The sequence below is a fragment of the Halichoeres trimaculatus genome, unplaced genomic scaffold, assembly GCF_033239565.1.
Source record: "Halichoeres trimaculatus isolate MK-OKI-2021-1 unplaced genomic scaffold, fHalTri1.1 fHalTri1_scaffold_1, whole genome shotgun sequence".
In the NCBI taxonomy this organism is placed as follows: Eukaryota; Metazoa; Chordata; class Actinopteri; order Labriformes; family Labridae; genus Halichoeres; species Halichoeres trimaculatus.
Genome location: NW_027437179.1, coordinates 1,773,435 through 1,787,934, shown reverse-complemented (window position 1 = coordinate 1,787,934; position 14,500 = coordinate 1,773,435). Strand labels below are relative to the sequence as shown.

Genomic DNA, 14,500 nt, shown 5'->3' with positions numbered 1-14,500 from the left:
GTTGATAGGATGTAGGGTACAGGGATGGCTCAAATGCTCTTCCTCTGGGAATGCTAATAGGCTCCTCTGGTTTAGGCTGATTTGGTGGGGGAGCATATTGGTGTGGTTGGCTTCTGACTGGAGGGTTAATGTCAGCAGGGGGCCTTGAGGTTTGATCCTTGATCATCTGTAGCTCCCCCATTACTCTATCCAAGTAGTCGATCACTCTGGATGAGGAGCTCTCTTGTCCTTGTCCATACTCTAGCCCTCTAGAAGGTCCAGGTGGGGAAACCGCTTTTGCTAGGGGTTTAGATTTACCTTTTGATGATGACACAGGAGTTAGTGATCTCAGCTGCTGGTCAGAGGGAGTAGGTGAAGGTATGATGCTCCTGAATAGCGTAAAGCTGCCGGCTGCAGGAGGGTCAGGGGGATATGAGACTGTTGCAGTAGCTTTACTTTTATCCTGAGGCGTAGAGGTGTGATCCTCCTGTGTTGGCTCAGCTTGTACGTTGTCTTCATTCACCATATGAGCAGTCTGTGTATCAGCTTTGTCAGCTTCATGAGCAGCCGTTGAAGCTGGGCTCTCTGTAATTTGCTGTAAATCTCCTCTTAACTTACGCAGAAGCTCATCTCCATATAGCTTGTGCATTTGTTTCAATTCCTTGTAGTACTGTCGTAGTTCACTAGGTGCATTTGGTGAGCTCCTTCCACTGCTTTCAGCAGAGCTGGAGGACTGAGAGGCAATGAGGGATGTCTTCTTGGCAGTACCCTCCTGTGTTAACTGGTTCCCTTCTTCGTGCCCTTGAGCTTGCTGTGTCATGCCTATGATGCTGACCTCATAGTCCTCAAGATGACTAGGCATTTTTGTCTGTCGCTTGGGCCGGTCTGATTCGAAGCCAGCAGTGTCGTATGAAGTTTTAGGGTCCATAATTCCACAATAAATAACCATCCGGCTCGAAGGACCTCAATGTAATGGAGGAAGGTTTAAAGGACTGTATTTGCGGTTCTTTGGATAGGCATTCACTGTGGTACATCGGTCAGAATGTAGGAGGCAGGACCCTTGATGCATTTACTTGTCTTTATTTTCCTTTCTGAAGGTGCAACATCTCAAAGGACTCTTGTATCTGAGTTATTCGTAGTTATGTGGTTCTGTAAACAAATACAAAACATACATACAATTAACAGCCACAGTATACAACAAAGGGTCTTATTCACTGATAGATGATAGTCCTATAATCCTTTCTCACACTGATCTCTATTAATAAGCCAAGACTGCCATCTAGTGGCGGATAATTAACGAGCAGCGGTGCCGGCAATCCTAGCATGCGGCACACATCAAAGGCAGCTTCAACGACACACAGTTACAGCAAACTCTTCACCAGACTTACAAATAACCATATAATTCACACTTTACAACTCTAACCAAAGAACAACTGAATGATAAATGAGCTCCAACACTTATAGCTCACTATTATAGGTAAGGAAGGATTTTAACACTGAAAGTAAATCTCCATATCACACGAGGCTCGGAAAGCAGGGGGAACAGTACACAAAGCACATGTATGATAAATCTTGACAAACTTCAACCAAGGTAGTCTTCAGCATAAAGGTAGCTTTGTACTCACAGTTGCATGGACGCACATAAACCCAAAAGAGTCCACACTGACTTAAACACAGGAACAGGCACAAGTCCACACAGCGATGCTCACTGCAGCTACGAAGCAACTCCAACACTGCTCGTCGGCCATGACATCACAGTCTGTCATGGGGTGTGGCTTATGATCCAGGGCCTTTTCTACAGAGATATGGTCTTGTATTAATGTGCACCTTAAGATTGAAAGATGCAGTTAGTGCAGTTTACTATGAACAAATATTATTTATTTGCTTTTGGTTTGCAAACTGAACATTTTAACACAGTCACTGCACAAGGGAGCTCCATAAAAGACAGGATGCTCTACAGGAAGTGTGTGATGGAGTAGGGATGGAACGGTTCACAAAATGCAGGGTTCGGTTTTTATCATGGTTTTGTGGTCGCGATGTTAGGTTAGGTTTGGTGTTGTTTTTAACACCCCAGATTACCATATTCCCAAATTATCTACTATTAACAGATTATTTTTCACTTCAGTCACATCATGTATCATCATGAAAAACCTGAAAGAATGAGGCTGTTTCCCATTTCAAACATCATTAAAGCTGAGGGAAACATTGCTAATTTCAACATGCCAGCTCCTCAGTAAGGACAGTCACTATTATCTGTCCCAGAAGTCACTAAAGGTCACTTAATGATGCTGCTGTCTAATTAGCAGAATAATCCATTTACATGTCCATTGACATAGACTCCGAAGGAGGGAGAAATAAGGTGGAGAGACAGAAAGCAGGTAAAACACAACTTCATAAATGTTTAGAACTACAAATCTACTTTCTTTTGTCCATTCTTGGTTTTTTAATGCCCAAATATCAACCCTCCCCCTTTATCTGGGCTGGGGACCAGCAAAGTGACCATAATGAGACACACACCTGCTTGATTCGTGTGAAAGCAGTTGTCTGCGCTGGAGAAGCAGGAGGAGACTGCTGGGAGTGAGGAGGACTGTCTGTCTGTGTTTGGATAGGGGAGGGACTCACACATGCTGACCATTGAGGAGATCAAAACACACCTTAACCTCAGATTCTCCAAACTCCAGAAAAGTCACAAGAGTTGTTGTATTTTAAAAATCTCCAGTGTGGTCTGAAAAGTCAATTAAATGTAGCAACAAAGTCTCCAAGTTGGCAGCACTCAATCGCAGTTTTACCCTCCACTTTCTTATGGACGTCATCAGAGCTCACACTGAATCTAAAGAGCTCTGTGACAGCAGAACGACTCAGCGCCACAGGTACACCCTCTGACTCTGTCTTCTCTGTTCGTCATTTAAACAACACACATGCCTCATCACTAAGTGTCCCGCTGTACTCCTTTGCCTCGAGTTGCGCATGCGTATATTTAGAACTACATACTCTCTTCAAACTGAGTAGTAAAATGAAAAAAGAAAAAGCACGAACTGAACGGAGCACACACGCCCCGAACCATTTGGTTCTTTTACATAAACCGTTCCATGATCCAGTAACAGGTTGTTTGCATCACAATGTTCTGCTCAGTGCTTATGAATGTGACACACAATTTGATGCACTGCAGCTCACGCTGTTGGGGGCCCCCTGGAGGTGACGGGGCCCTAAGCATTTGCTTATGTCCCTTATGCCTTGGGCGGCTCTGCACTGTGCCAACATGAATCTGCTGACAACTCCCCCTGGTGCACTGTCACCTCCCCCTGGCGCCCAGTCACACCCATCTCTGCGCAGATGGTCTACCAAATTGTCAAATTGGCAGCACATGGCGGTGCGCCGCACAAAATTAACACTGCGCAGGGTGCGCCAGGCTTGCACCCCCTGCGCAGCACCCCAAAATTAGAGCCCAAAGACACAGTTTGACCTGCTTTAAGTTTCTGGGCTTTGTTTTTAATTTCTCAAAGGTAGCCTCCTTTGGCATTGGGAGAATTATTTGGTACTTGGAGTTTATAACTACTCAAATTTTAATTTTAAGTGTGCCTAGGTGGTGCTAGAAAGCACATGGGATGTTGGGGGATCATGTTTGGTATCATATCAAATTTTTTGGGGATTGGGGGGTGTGTGCCAATTTTGGAAAATTTTTGAGCATGTTTAGTGGGTCCAATTAGAGCTCAAAGCGTGGACGGAAGAATAAGAAGAAAGAAACAGACGAAAAGCAATAGTGCCCTTGGCCTTTGGCCAAGGGCATCTTCTAGCTCTTGCTTCTAGCTTCTAGCTCTTCCAGCTCTAGACCCAAGGCAGCGCTATTATAAATAGACATGACTCTGTAGTGGAAGTCAAAACATAGGCTCTGAACCTTTTCCCTAATTCATTGTCTATAAACACAATACATTGCTGCACCCACAAATGCTGGTTAAAACCAACCACAAAGCAGAAAATCCAAAAGCATGATCTAGAAATCCTGGGACTTCTCCCTGACCTATTTAAGTTGGACTCAGGTGAAGTGGAAAACTTATCTTGTGGTCTGTTTGATCCAAATTAGACTATTTGGAAACCTCTATCGGAAGAGAGGAGGGCCAATAACTAGAGCCTAGTTCAAAAGCCAGCGTTTGTGATGGTATAGAGATGCACAAGTGTCGACTGCATATGCGGTTTCCCTCATCTGGAAAGGCACAGTTATGCTGGACATTATTGCCTTTTTCAGGATAGACTGTGCATATGCAAACCACACTCTGCAAATGCAACAACAGCAAGGTTTCACCTAAGAGTTTGCTCAAATGGCCCGCCAGCACCCTTTTAACCATCAGTCATTTTCCACATCATGAAACGAAACACTGCAAAGGAGACCCCAAAATGCGGTGCAGCTGAAATGGGCAAGTACAGGACTTAGAAAACTGACTGCAGAAAATGTGCAGACTAAATGTGTTTTTCACTGAGTAATTCAAATTTAAATGCTGTAATTCTTGTTAGACTTACCATACACACAAATGAAGACACATGGCACACACACACACACAACCTCAGACTCAATGCCTTCTTTGACTCCGTTGCAGTCAGTTGCTGAGGCTTGATGTGCAAGCGCCCAAATAAGGCTGCACGCACCCCTCAGTGTCTGCGCAGTGACATATGTGCAAGTCCTCAAGTTTTTTGCTTGTTGTTCATGTGCTTATATGCTGAGGTGTTTTTTCCCAATCTCAAACTGTGCCCTCCCCTTAGGGAGCATAGTCTGGTAATGCCTTTTTTTCTACTCTATTCACCTCCTGTACTCCTTTTTCTCACCTAAGTGGGGCACTGTGCATGCTGCTGCCCCCAGGTTCACCAGCTCTTGTCCTCCCCCTGTCTGTCACTGTATGTTCTTAGATGGGATGTAACTGAAATGTAATTTTGTTGCTCTGAAAGATGTGCAATGAGGAATAAAAGCTAAAAAGCTAGATGGTTGCTGAACAAAGCCCTTGGTGAACGTTTTTTCCATCCATAGCTTTGATGCCACTTTGCTGATGTTTCGTATTGCTTACATTCCACCATCCATCTAATACATAGCAACTTATTGTTTCATAAGGTAACTGCTCTCCTATTTAAGGTCAGGATAGAAGTGCCATCAGCTGTATGTTAGGCTGATGATGATGATCATGAAAGACGGGGTTGTTTACTTTTTGACTTCCCCTGTTCACATGATAATGAATCATCCAGTTAAAACAAAGACTTCATTGCTAATGTGCTGTTATTATGTTTTTGTGAGGTAATCGCTTCCATAGGTATGATACAATTATTCTTGTCTGAATATTTATGTGACCCAGCTGCAGCCTCTGAACTCTGTGTCTCTTTTCCTTTGCTGATCCTTTACTATCAAAATGCAATCTCCTTCAATATGTGTGCATAGCAGAACCTCCTGAAAACGCATTTTAGGGAAGATGTAAGGACTCTAAGGGCTCTAATTTCATGGCACAGCGCGGGGGGCGCAAACTGTGCGGGTTGCACAGTATTAATTTCGTGCAGCGCACCGCCGTGCGCTGCCAATTTGACAATTTGGTAGACTGTCTGCGCAGAGATGGGTGTGACGGCGCACCAGGGGGAGTTGACAGCGCACCAGGGGGAGGTGTCGGCAGATTCATGTTGGCGCAGTGACAATTTCGTGCCAAAAAAGTGCGCTGAAAGCTCGCCAGCTCCAACCTGGTCTATCCTCGCCGCAAGGCGGAACGCACCCTGCGCAGCTTTTATTTGGTGACACTGTGCATACATGTCAACAAAGCCTCAGAGGCAGGTTTCCAGAGTGTCAGGCACATTTTAATGCTATAAACAATCACAGCAATCACTATTTAATGAAACCGTCTGTACCAGCATATACATTTGTATCTATATTAACTGTCCCGTCACATCTGATGTCAGATTAAAGCCGTTTGTCATAATGGAAAGTTAACCTGAGGGCAGCTGGAAGTTTGATGCACGTCTTACAATTAAACAATAAGCAGCTATAACATCTGATACTGAGTATATAGCTGGCTTCTCTCATTTCATTTTATTCAAAGAAAAGAGGGAGAGAAAAGACGAAGAAAAAAGAGACAAAATAAATGTATGTCACTCAGGATTTACCCGTGATTTCCCATATTTCTCTGTTTTATTCTTTATTTTTAATGTGATCTAAAAAGATGGAGTACATTATTGTAAGGAGGATGAGGCGGAGACACCGGGAGAGTATACAGTATATCACCAAAGGATCTGCTATTTGGTGATGACAAACAAGGAGTGCAGATGGATCAAAAGTATTCTGAATGGATAAGCCAGCTGTGTAACTGTCTCTTCATTTTGTACTTCTATTAATGACAAAGGAACAGATTACATCTGTGTCCTCCGATGCGCCCTGCTGTTCATTCTCCTGCTGCAGGGACAGTGGCTTTGACCGTCTCCGCTACCAAGTCTTTCCAGCACACTGTTTCGGTGGTGCTGGGGATCATCAGACCAATCAGACGCTGCGCCTCGGCCGCAGCGCATTTAAAGGCGAGGAGAGGAGCTCATTTGATTGGTGAAAACAGCGCTCGGCTGTGTTAAACCCACTCACGGCTTTTCTCCTCCCTCTCTCCCATTTGCACGGAGGGAGGCATGGACGCACTCCTCTGTGCTCATCTGCGCCTTGACTGCGCCTCTCTTGGCACTGCAGGAAACTTGCAAAGTGCATCCATCCATCCATCTATCCATCCATCCTTTTTTTTAACCGCTTATCCTGTCCAGGGTCGCGGGTGGCTGGAGCCTATCCAAGCTGTCATTGGGTGAGAGGCGGGGTACACCCTGGACTGGTCGCCAGCCAATCGCAGGGCTGACACAGAGACAGACAACCATTCACGCACACACTCACACCTAGGGACAATTTAGATTAACCTGGTGAGCATGTTTTTGGACTGTGGGAGGAAGCTGGAGGACCCAGAGAGAACCTATGCATGCATGGGGAGAACATGCAAACTCCCCACAGAAAGGCCCACCGGCCAAGCTGTAAATCGAACCAGTGACCTTCTTGGTGTGAGGCTGCAGTCTAAATGTTACATAAATAATAAATATATTACACACAAACAGTGTTAAAGAGACTGAGCACGGCAGACAAAGAGAGATGAATATACATTAGTGCAGACATGAAACAGAAAAAGGACTTTTGTCAAATTTGGCGTTACTCTGTATTATACCTGCTCCAAATGTAGGTATAGTGAAAGAACTCAGTGTGGCGTCTGTAAGCAGGAACGATCCAATGTCTCACATATAAAATGAAATGGCTGGACGATAATGTGCAGTAATCAGTGATAGCATGCTGATATCAGCGATAATGTGCAGATATCAGTGTGTTTCTTTTGATTTTCAGACAGTTATTGGTACGAATGTGCTCTCCTGAAGCACACAGCACAAAAAAGCCTAACTCTCTTCCTTACACTTTGGAAGCTTTGGTAGCTTGTTTTTCTGCTACATGGGGCTAAGCAGAATTCAGTGCTGCAGCTTTCCTGGCATGATGCCTTGATTGCTGTCAAAAAATCAATTCAAAAAGTGCTGTCTTTATAAAAAACCCTGGTCAGGCTCTGATGATGGCCTAGCATGCTGTAGGATTTAGGCAGAAGTGGCCACCTTATAGGACGCGGTCACACTGGCCAATCGTGCCGTGCCTAAGCACGCTTCAGCCGTAAAGCACGTTTGGAATGGCCAGTGTGACCGCAACTGTACCGTGCTCAAGCACGATTCCCTTTCGTGCTTCGGCACGCTTTGAAGAGATGGGCTTCGGCACGGTTTACTTCATGCACGAGCACAAGCACGCGGACAGCACGTGCGATTCATTACGTATAATCACAGCGAGCGCATCTCTTGACAGTCATTTTAAACAAAGTTAGAGGGCTGTGTCGGGCTAAAACGACTTAATATAAGTCCAAAAGTCTCTAAAGTTGTAGCAGTGCTCTCTGTGTCTCATTGTGCTGACTCTGATGAGATCGCGCTTCATGTAAACAAATGCTTCATGATGACGTAGGCGGGCTGTGCGCGTGTCTGATACCCGCTAAAGTCTGGTTCATATTGGGGTAGTGTGACCGCCGGCCGTACTCTCCAGCTGGGGAGCAGCGCTGCAGGGGGCAATCGTGCTCAAGCACGGCACGTTTTGGATGGCCAGTGTGACCACGTCCATAGATTCTCTGCTGGAAAAAACAGCCCTGCACATGTGCCACCTTTGGGTACTGTACTGAAGTGCCCCACGATATCAGTCAAGAGCCATCTTGACAGTGACACCAGAAATGTTTGTTTAACCTTCAAAATGATGGCAGACATTCTTTAAAAACATTTAGAGTAAAACTGGTCAATACCTGATGACTGCAGTTCCCCAACATTTACAACGTGCAGTTTAAGGACACCCTTAAAGACAGGGCATGTTGACAATGATAAAAATGCCCTGTCTTAACTTCTGAAACTCACTGCTGGCATCAAATCTGAAAAGAGCAGATATATCCAACCATTAAAAAATGTTAGATTCATTGAGCTATTTTCAACTGAATAAGGAATTTAAATGATTTGGAAACCATCCAACTTTGTTTTAATCGTTTTATAAAACACTTAAAAACTGGGGTTGTATTTCATACCTTGTATTGTACAAAAATGTTTTCAGTAAAAGCAGTTAGTTTGCAGATCAGTGGTATAGTGATTACAGATATGAACTATGGACAATTTCATTTCAGAAAATTCAACTGCTGGCTGTTAATGTTGTGGCACTTTGGTCTTTACACACTTTTTAAACCTGAAAAGAGTTTTGTTTTTAGAATCATCGGAAAGAATACACATGTTGAAAAAAAAGATATTGGAAAAAAAACAGGAACATGAAAAGGCCAAGTCTAACAGTCAATCTGACAGACATTCCTCTTACTCAAGCCTTTGAAAATGATTGTACAGAACAGGTGTTTCATTCATTCATTCATTCATTTTCTGGACCGCTTATCCTAGAATTTATTTTTAATTTTTTGGCAATGTTGGCACATTAAAAAAGGTGCAATACTCTTGAACTGGTAGTGTTGCACACAAGTTTGCCCTCCTCCACCTTCCAGCTGGACTTAGGGCTCACACCGTGGTGACAGACAGGAGCGAGTTGTAGGCTCTTGTGCCATCTGGTGACTTAGTGCCATGGGTCAGCAGTTCCTGGATTGTCATCCAGTTGTCAAATATTTTCTTATTCCTCTTTTTCATTAACTTTTTGTGGCTGAGTTCGATAATGTTGGGCCCCTTCTTGTCCTCTACACTGGCTGTCTCTTTCTGACACTCTGCTCGGCTCTGCTTCATGAACTCCCGACGTTGCCTCTGCTCCTTGGCACGGACTGCATGCTGTTTCCTCTCTTCCTTACTCCAGTAACGGCCCATTTTCAGCTCACTAATAGCATCATCATCTGATGTCATGCCACTGCGCTCTGCGTGAATGCGGAGAGCACGCTCTCGCAGCAGCTTGTCTCGCACAGGCCGCTTGGTGATATACCGTGTGCCATCGCTGCGGACCTTCACCTTCCACTCCATTTTAGGCACAATGTCACCAGGGATGATGTAGTCTTGGGACATGCTGACCAGACTCATCTGGCTCTGACCATACTCCACAGCTGACTTCTGCTGGATCAGCTGCATGTAGCTCTGGTAGTGCTGGGCATGGGCAGGGATGTGGGCATGCCTGTAAGGCGAATGTGACTGAGATAGGTTTTTTTTTGACTGGCTGACCTCTGCAAGTTTTCTTTCCCTACTTTCTGCTTGCAGTGCTCCAGCTGGGTCTTTGAAGGAGTCTCCTTTCTGGGTGGGGCCACAGGCTTCCTGCACAGGGTACAGAAGTGGTTTGAGCATCCTGACATTGGAGTTGTTGTAGCACGACACCCTAGCTGAAGCCCGATTCCCTGCCTCTCGACAAAGTGAGTTGTCTGGAGATAACTCCAGGGTGAGGGGTGTGCTGCGGCAGCTCTCACCGGTGTTGTAGGCACTTGAGCTGTCTTTGTCTGATTTTTCTGGCAGCTCTGTAATGTCTGAGAGCTTGTGTTGATGTGCATCGATGCTGGTGTTGTAGTTGCGGAAGCCACTGTTGTGGAGCATCCAGGACCCGTGGCACTGCTCTCTGAGCAGCTGTAACTTGTGAAAATGGGCAATATTTAGGCACTCCAATTCAATGGTGCGTAGCTCCTCATTAAGCTGTTCTAGCTCTTTGTCCACACCTTCCTGATCCTGACCCACTGCTCCACCAGCCTGGCAGGGAGGATTTTTTCTCCTGCAGCACTTCAGTTCCAAAAGTTCTCTGAAATGCTCGCACTCATCAGCTGTGATACCCAGAGGGTCTGTCTCAGCGTAGTCTGCAGAGATAAATGACCCACTGCCGAAGGGCAGGTCAGTACTGCCAAGGGTGTCATGACTGTAGGTCAGCTTTTTGCTACTGTCCAGGGTGCTGGATGCTGTGGTTTGGTCATCACCAAGATTCTCCTGCTCTGAGCTCTCATCATTTCGCGTACTCTCATCTGTTCGACCAAGACCACTGTCCTTCTCATGATGGTTCGACAGTATAGTTGCTGTGTCTGTGGTGCCCTCATCTTCTTCCTGCTTCTTCTGTAAAAACAAACAAAAGAATGAACTTTGAACCCATACAGCCCAACCCGTCCCCCTGTTCAATAGTAGTAGCAAGTTGAAAGTAGTAGTAAAAGATAATATATGGGTATGCATTATCTTTTACATATGCACTATTGTGATTGACACCAAAAACAAACAAATAGAAAACACAAACAAATAAAAAAACAAACAAAAAGTAATCTTAAATTGCTTTGAACCTTTCAATTAGTGGAAGTGCAAAAAGGACAGTTACTGAATACTTCTTGTCAGCTGGGACCATTTTAGACTTGACTTGTCTAAAATGTGGGAAAATGCCGAGTATTAGTATCAGACTTTTTTCTAAGTGTATGTACCTGCTGCTTAATGTTTGCAGTGAACTGCATGGCATGGTTGTGCTGCTGCTCGAGCATATCCATATGAAGTTCATCCAAAAAGTCATTTCTTTCGTCGTCCATCCAGCCCTCATCAAGCTGAAAACCAGTTGGGAGCAGAGATTAAAATAGCTCTCATAAATACAAATGATCAATACTGCAGCTTAAAGCTGTATTTTGGTATTCAACACAATTGGAGCTTTTACATGAACTAACTCGTTCCAAGTCTTTCCTTACACCAAAGAGTTCTAATTACCTGCATCTCTGGTCTAGCCACCAGCAAAGAGATATTCTGTCTTCCTTCACTGATCAGTAAAGCCACAGCATCCTCCCGGTTCTGGATTTCAACACCATTAATCTTGAGGGACAGAAGTAAATGCTGAGAAACCCAAAATGTGAAACCCTTCAAATCTGTAAGTCTTAGTGTTATTATTTTTGACAGATAAAATTCTTAGTGGGAATTATTGAAATTTAGAAAATTGATACTTAATATCCAAACAAACAGCTTCAAAGAAAATGAAACGAGATAAACAAAGAGATGACAGGTTTGGTTGACAATCAATCAATCAATCAATCCATCCATCCATCCATCCATCCATCCATCCATCCATCCATCCATCCATCCATCCATCCATCAATCAATCAATCAATCTTTATAAAGCGGCATATGAAAACAAAAGTTACCTCAGGCAAGTTCTAAACAGGTTGACAAAACTTAATTTCATTAACAGAGACCCAATAAAGAATAATAAAAAAACAAACAAACAAAAAAAAAAGAAGTCTGAACTCATCTAAACCCACCATGAGCACAGACCTCTACAGCATTTATAGAAAACTCAACAAGAAGAACCCTCAGACAGAACCATAAAGGCACAGACACAATGGCACACAGAAACAGACACATAGAGACGCAGACAGAGACAGAGACACAGAGACTCCGGCACACAGGGACAAAGACACAAAGACACAGACACAGAAACACAGAGACACAAAGACACAGACACAGACAGACTCACAGAGACTTAGAGAGACACAGAGAGAAACAGACACAGACACACAGAGACACTGACAGAGAGAGACAGATACATAGACACACAGAGATACAGACACAGAGACACAGTTACACAGACAGAGACACAGACACAGACAGACACATGGAGACATAGAGACACGGACACAGAGATTCACACACAGACACAGACACACAGAGACAGACACAAAGACACAGAGAGACAGACAGAGACACAGACACAAACAGACTCACAGAGACTTAGACAGACACAGATGGAAACAGACACAGAGACACAGACAGACACACAGGCACACAGAGACAGACTCAAACACACAGAGACACAGACACAGAGAGACAGAGCGAGAGAGGCAGACACATAGAGACATGGAGACACAGACACAGAGACTCTGGTATACAGAGACACAGGCTCAGAGAGACAGACACACAGACACAGACACAGAGACACAGGCACAGGCCCAGCTGCAGTAAATCACACTGAGCCTACCTGAATGATTTTGTCTCCCTCTCTTATTCGACCGTCCTTTGCAGCGATGCTGTTTGGATCAATCTTAAACAAAGGAGGATGTAGGGTACAGGTTAGTGGGCCTGCTTGGCATTCAATGAGATTCAAATACAAGTCTATTTACGTACCTCACTTATGTAGATCCCAGCCTCATCTTCATCATCAGTCCTGTAACAGATTGTCAGACCAAGCTTGTCTTGGACATTGGCTCTATACAAATCAACTTCCTGGAGAGAGAGAGAAATGCACAAATAGATTTCCCATCATATCCACAGTAATACATAAAACCCCTGAATGTATCATTTTATATGAAATATTGAACAGAAAACTGTGTTAAACTGATAGCACAATAAATTTAATAGTTTTCTGTTCAGTGTTTCTTTCTTGACACCCTTTATTATTCAGTGTATTAAATGGTTCACAATGATTCACACAGCTAAAATGAAATCGCTTCATTAATCTCAACTCAACTTTATTTATAAAGCACTTTAAACAGCCACAGCTGAAACAAGTGCTGTATATAAAAGATGGTGGAGGCATAAATAAGCAAAAAAATAAAAAAAAATAACTCAATAAATCAAAGGTGCAGGTACTAAAACAAGTGTTTTATTGTTCTTAGAAACAATTAAAGAAAAATAAAACCAATTCCTAAAAACTAAAAACAAACCGTAAAACACTAAAAGAGGAGCCGAGTCTCAAGTTGGGCTAAAAGCCATAGAATAAAAATGTGTTTTAAGATGTGTTTTAAAAATCAACGTAATAAATCATCGAAACAAACAAAAGCTGTAAACTTCTGCATTCAGTGTTCAGAGATGCACGACTAATGACTTGACTTGAAAAAGAGGCAGCTAGAAAGTCAAAAGCTTATCATGACTGGCTAACTTTCTCTTCTTTTCTGCCTTAATAGACATATTAAGTTTCCTTAACCCAGACCACTGGAATCCACTGAGAAGTCACAAGTTAATCAAGAATAACAACAAGCTACTAAAACACATTTTTTCAGTTCAGAAATGTAAGTGAATAACTGCAAAAATAATGAAATGCTTCAGTACTATTTATAAATGAAGCAGTACAGCTCAATTCATGGATAAAAGCATTAATTGTGTTGTAGTGTTAAAGATACCATTTTGATCAAAGGTTCTACTTACAGGTGGATTAACTGTTACTGACACATAAATGTTTAAACAGCATTTTCATTCTTCAAGGCAGCAGTAACAAACACCCTCCACCAGGTGGTGGTAGTTTAGTAAATATAAGCATGGTATACACACTTGGGTGGGCAGAGCACTTCCACAACACAGGCCACAGCCAAACTTAGCTAATTGCATGTAAATAAATTCTTTGGTTGAAAGTGAGTGTGACTGGATTAACATAACCCCATAACCCCTAACTTAATAGTATAGATAATAATAAAAAATAGTAATAAAGACGAAATAAAGGTAATAAGTGATACATGCGGGTTTACCTCATATTCCAGTACCTCACGCTCTATGTCCTGCTGTATACCCTCCAGGAAGTTATTGGGGTCGAAGTAAACGTGTCCTGGAAGATGCCTGGCACAAATAAAAAATGTAGAATTAAAGTGTGACAGCCAAACATTAAAAGGTGAAAAAAGGGCACACAACGGACCATATATATATATATATATATATATATATATATATATATATATATATATATATTTTGTAAAATCTCAATTGTTATCACAACATCAAGAGGTTATAATAAGAATGAAACTCAGAAATCAGGCTCAAATCACTAATAAGGGAGAAAGAAAGTCACAGACTAAACAAGAATCAGGAAGCGTCAAAATCATCAAAACAAAACAAAAAACCCTAAAAGAATTGATTCAGGGTCAGCTGCTTCTGTAACAAAAGTGAAATGTGGCCAGACTCTTAGAATTCTATGGTCTAAGAAATATGAAAAAAAATCTTATTAATCTATAAGAAAATTTGTGTAGCCACGTGAACTTTCTTTTGATACATTACACCCTGTAAA

At 43.0% G+C, this 14,500-nt stretch overlaps 2 protein-coding genes across 3 annotated transcripts in view; both read right to left on the bottom strand.

The window, feature by feature from the left end:
* shq1 (SHQ1, H/ACA ribonucleoprotein assembly factor) overlaps window positions 1-14,500 on the bottom strand; it is a 279,134-nt gene that overhangs the window by 156,067 nt on the left and 108,567 nt on the right. The gene's annotated exons all lie outside the window — the stretch shown is intronic.
* pdzrn3b (PDZ domain containing RING finger 3b) overlaps window positions 6,238-14,500 on the bottom strand; it is a 61,235-nt gene continuing 52,972 nt past the window's right edge. Inside the window, exons 5-10 of the mRNA XM_074678622.1 lie at window positions 13,968-14,055; window positions 12,631-12,729; window positions 12,485-12,547; window positions 11,224-11,325; window positions 10,950-11,066; window positions 6,238-10,596 (exon numbers count right to left, since the gene is read on the bottom strand). Of these exons, the coding sequence (XP_074534723.1) occupies window positions 9,088-10,596; window positions 10,950-11,066; window positions 11,224-11,325; window positions 12,485-12,547; window positions 12,631-12,729; window positions 13,968-14,055 (1,978 nt within the window). The 3' untranslated portion in view covers window positions 6,238-9,087. The remainder of the gene's footprint in view (window positions 10,597-10,949; window positions 11,067-11,223; window positions 11,326-12,484; window positions 12,548-12,630; window positions 12,730-13,967; window positions 14,056-14,500) is intronic.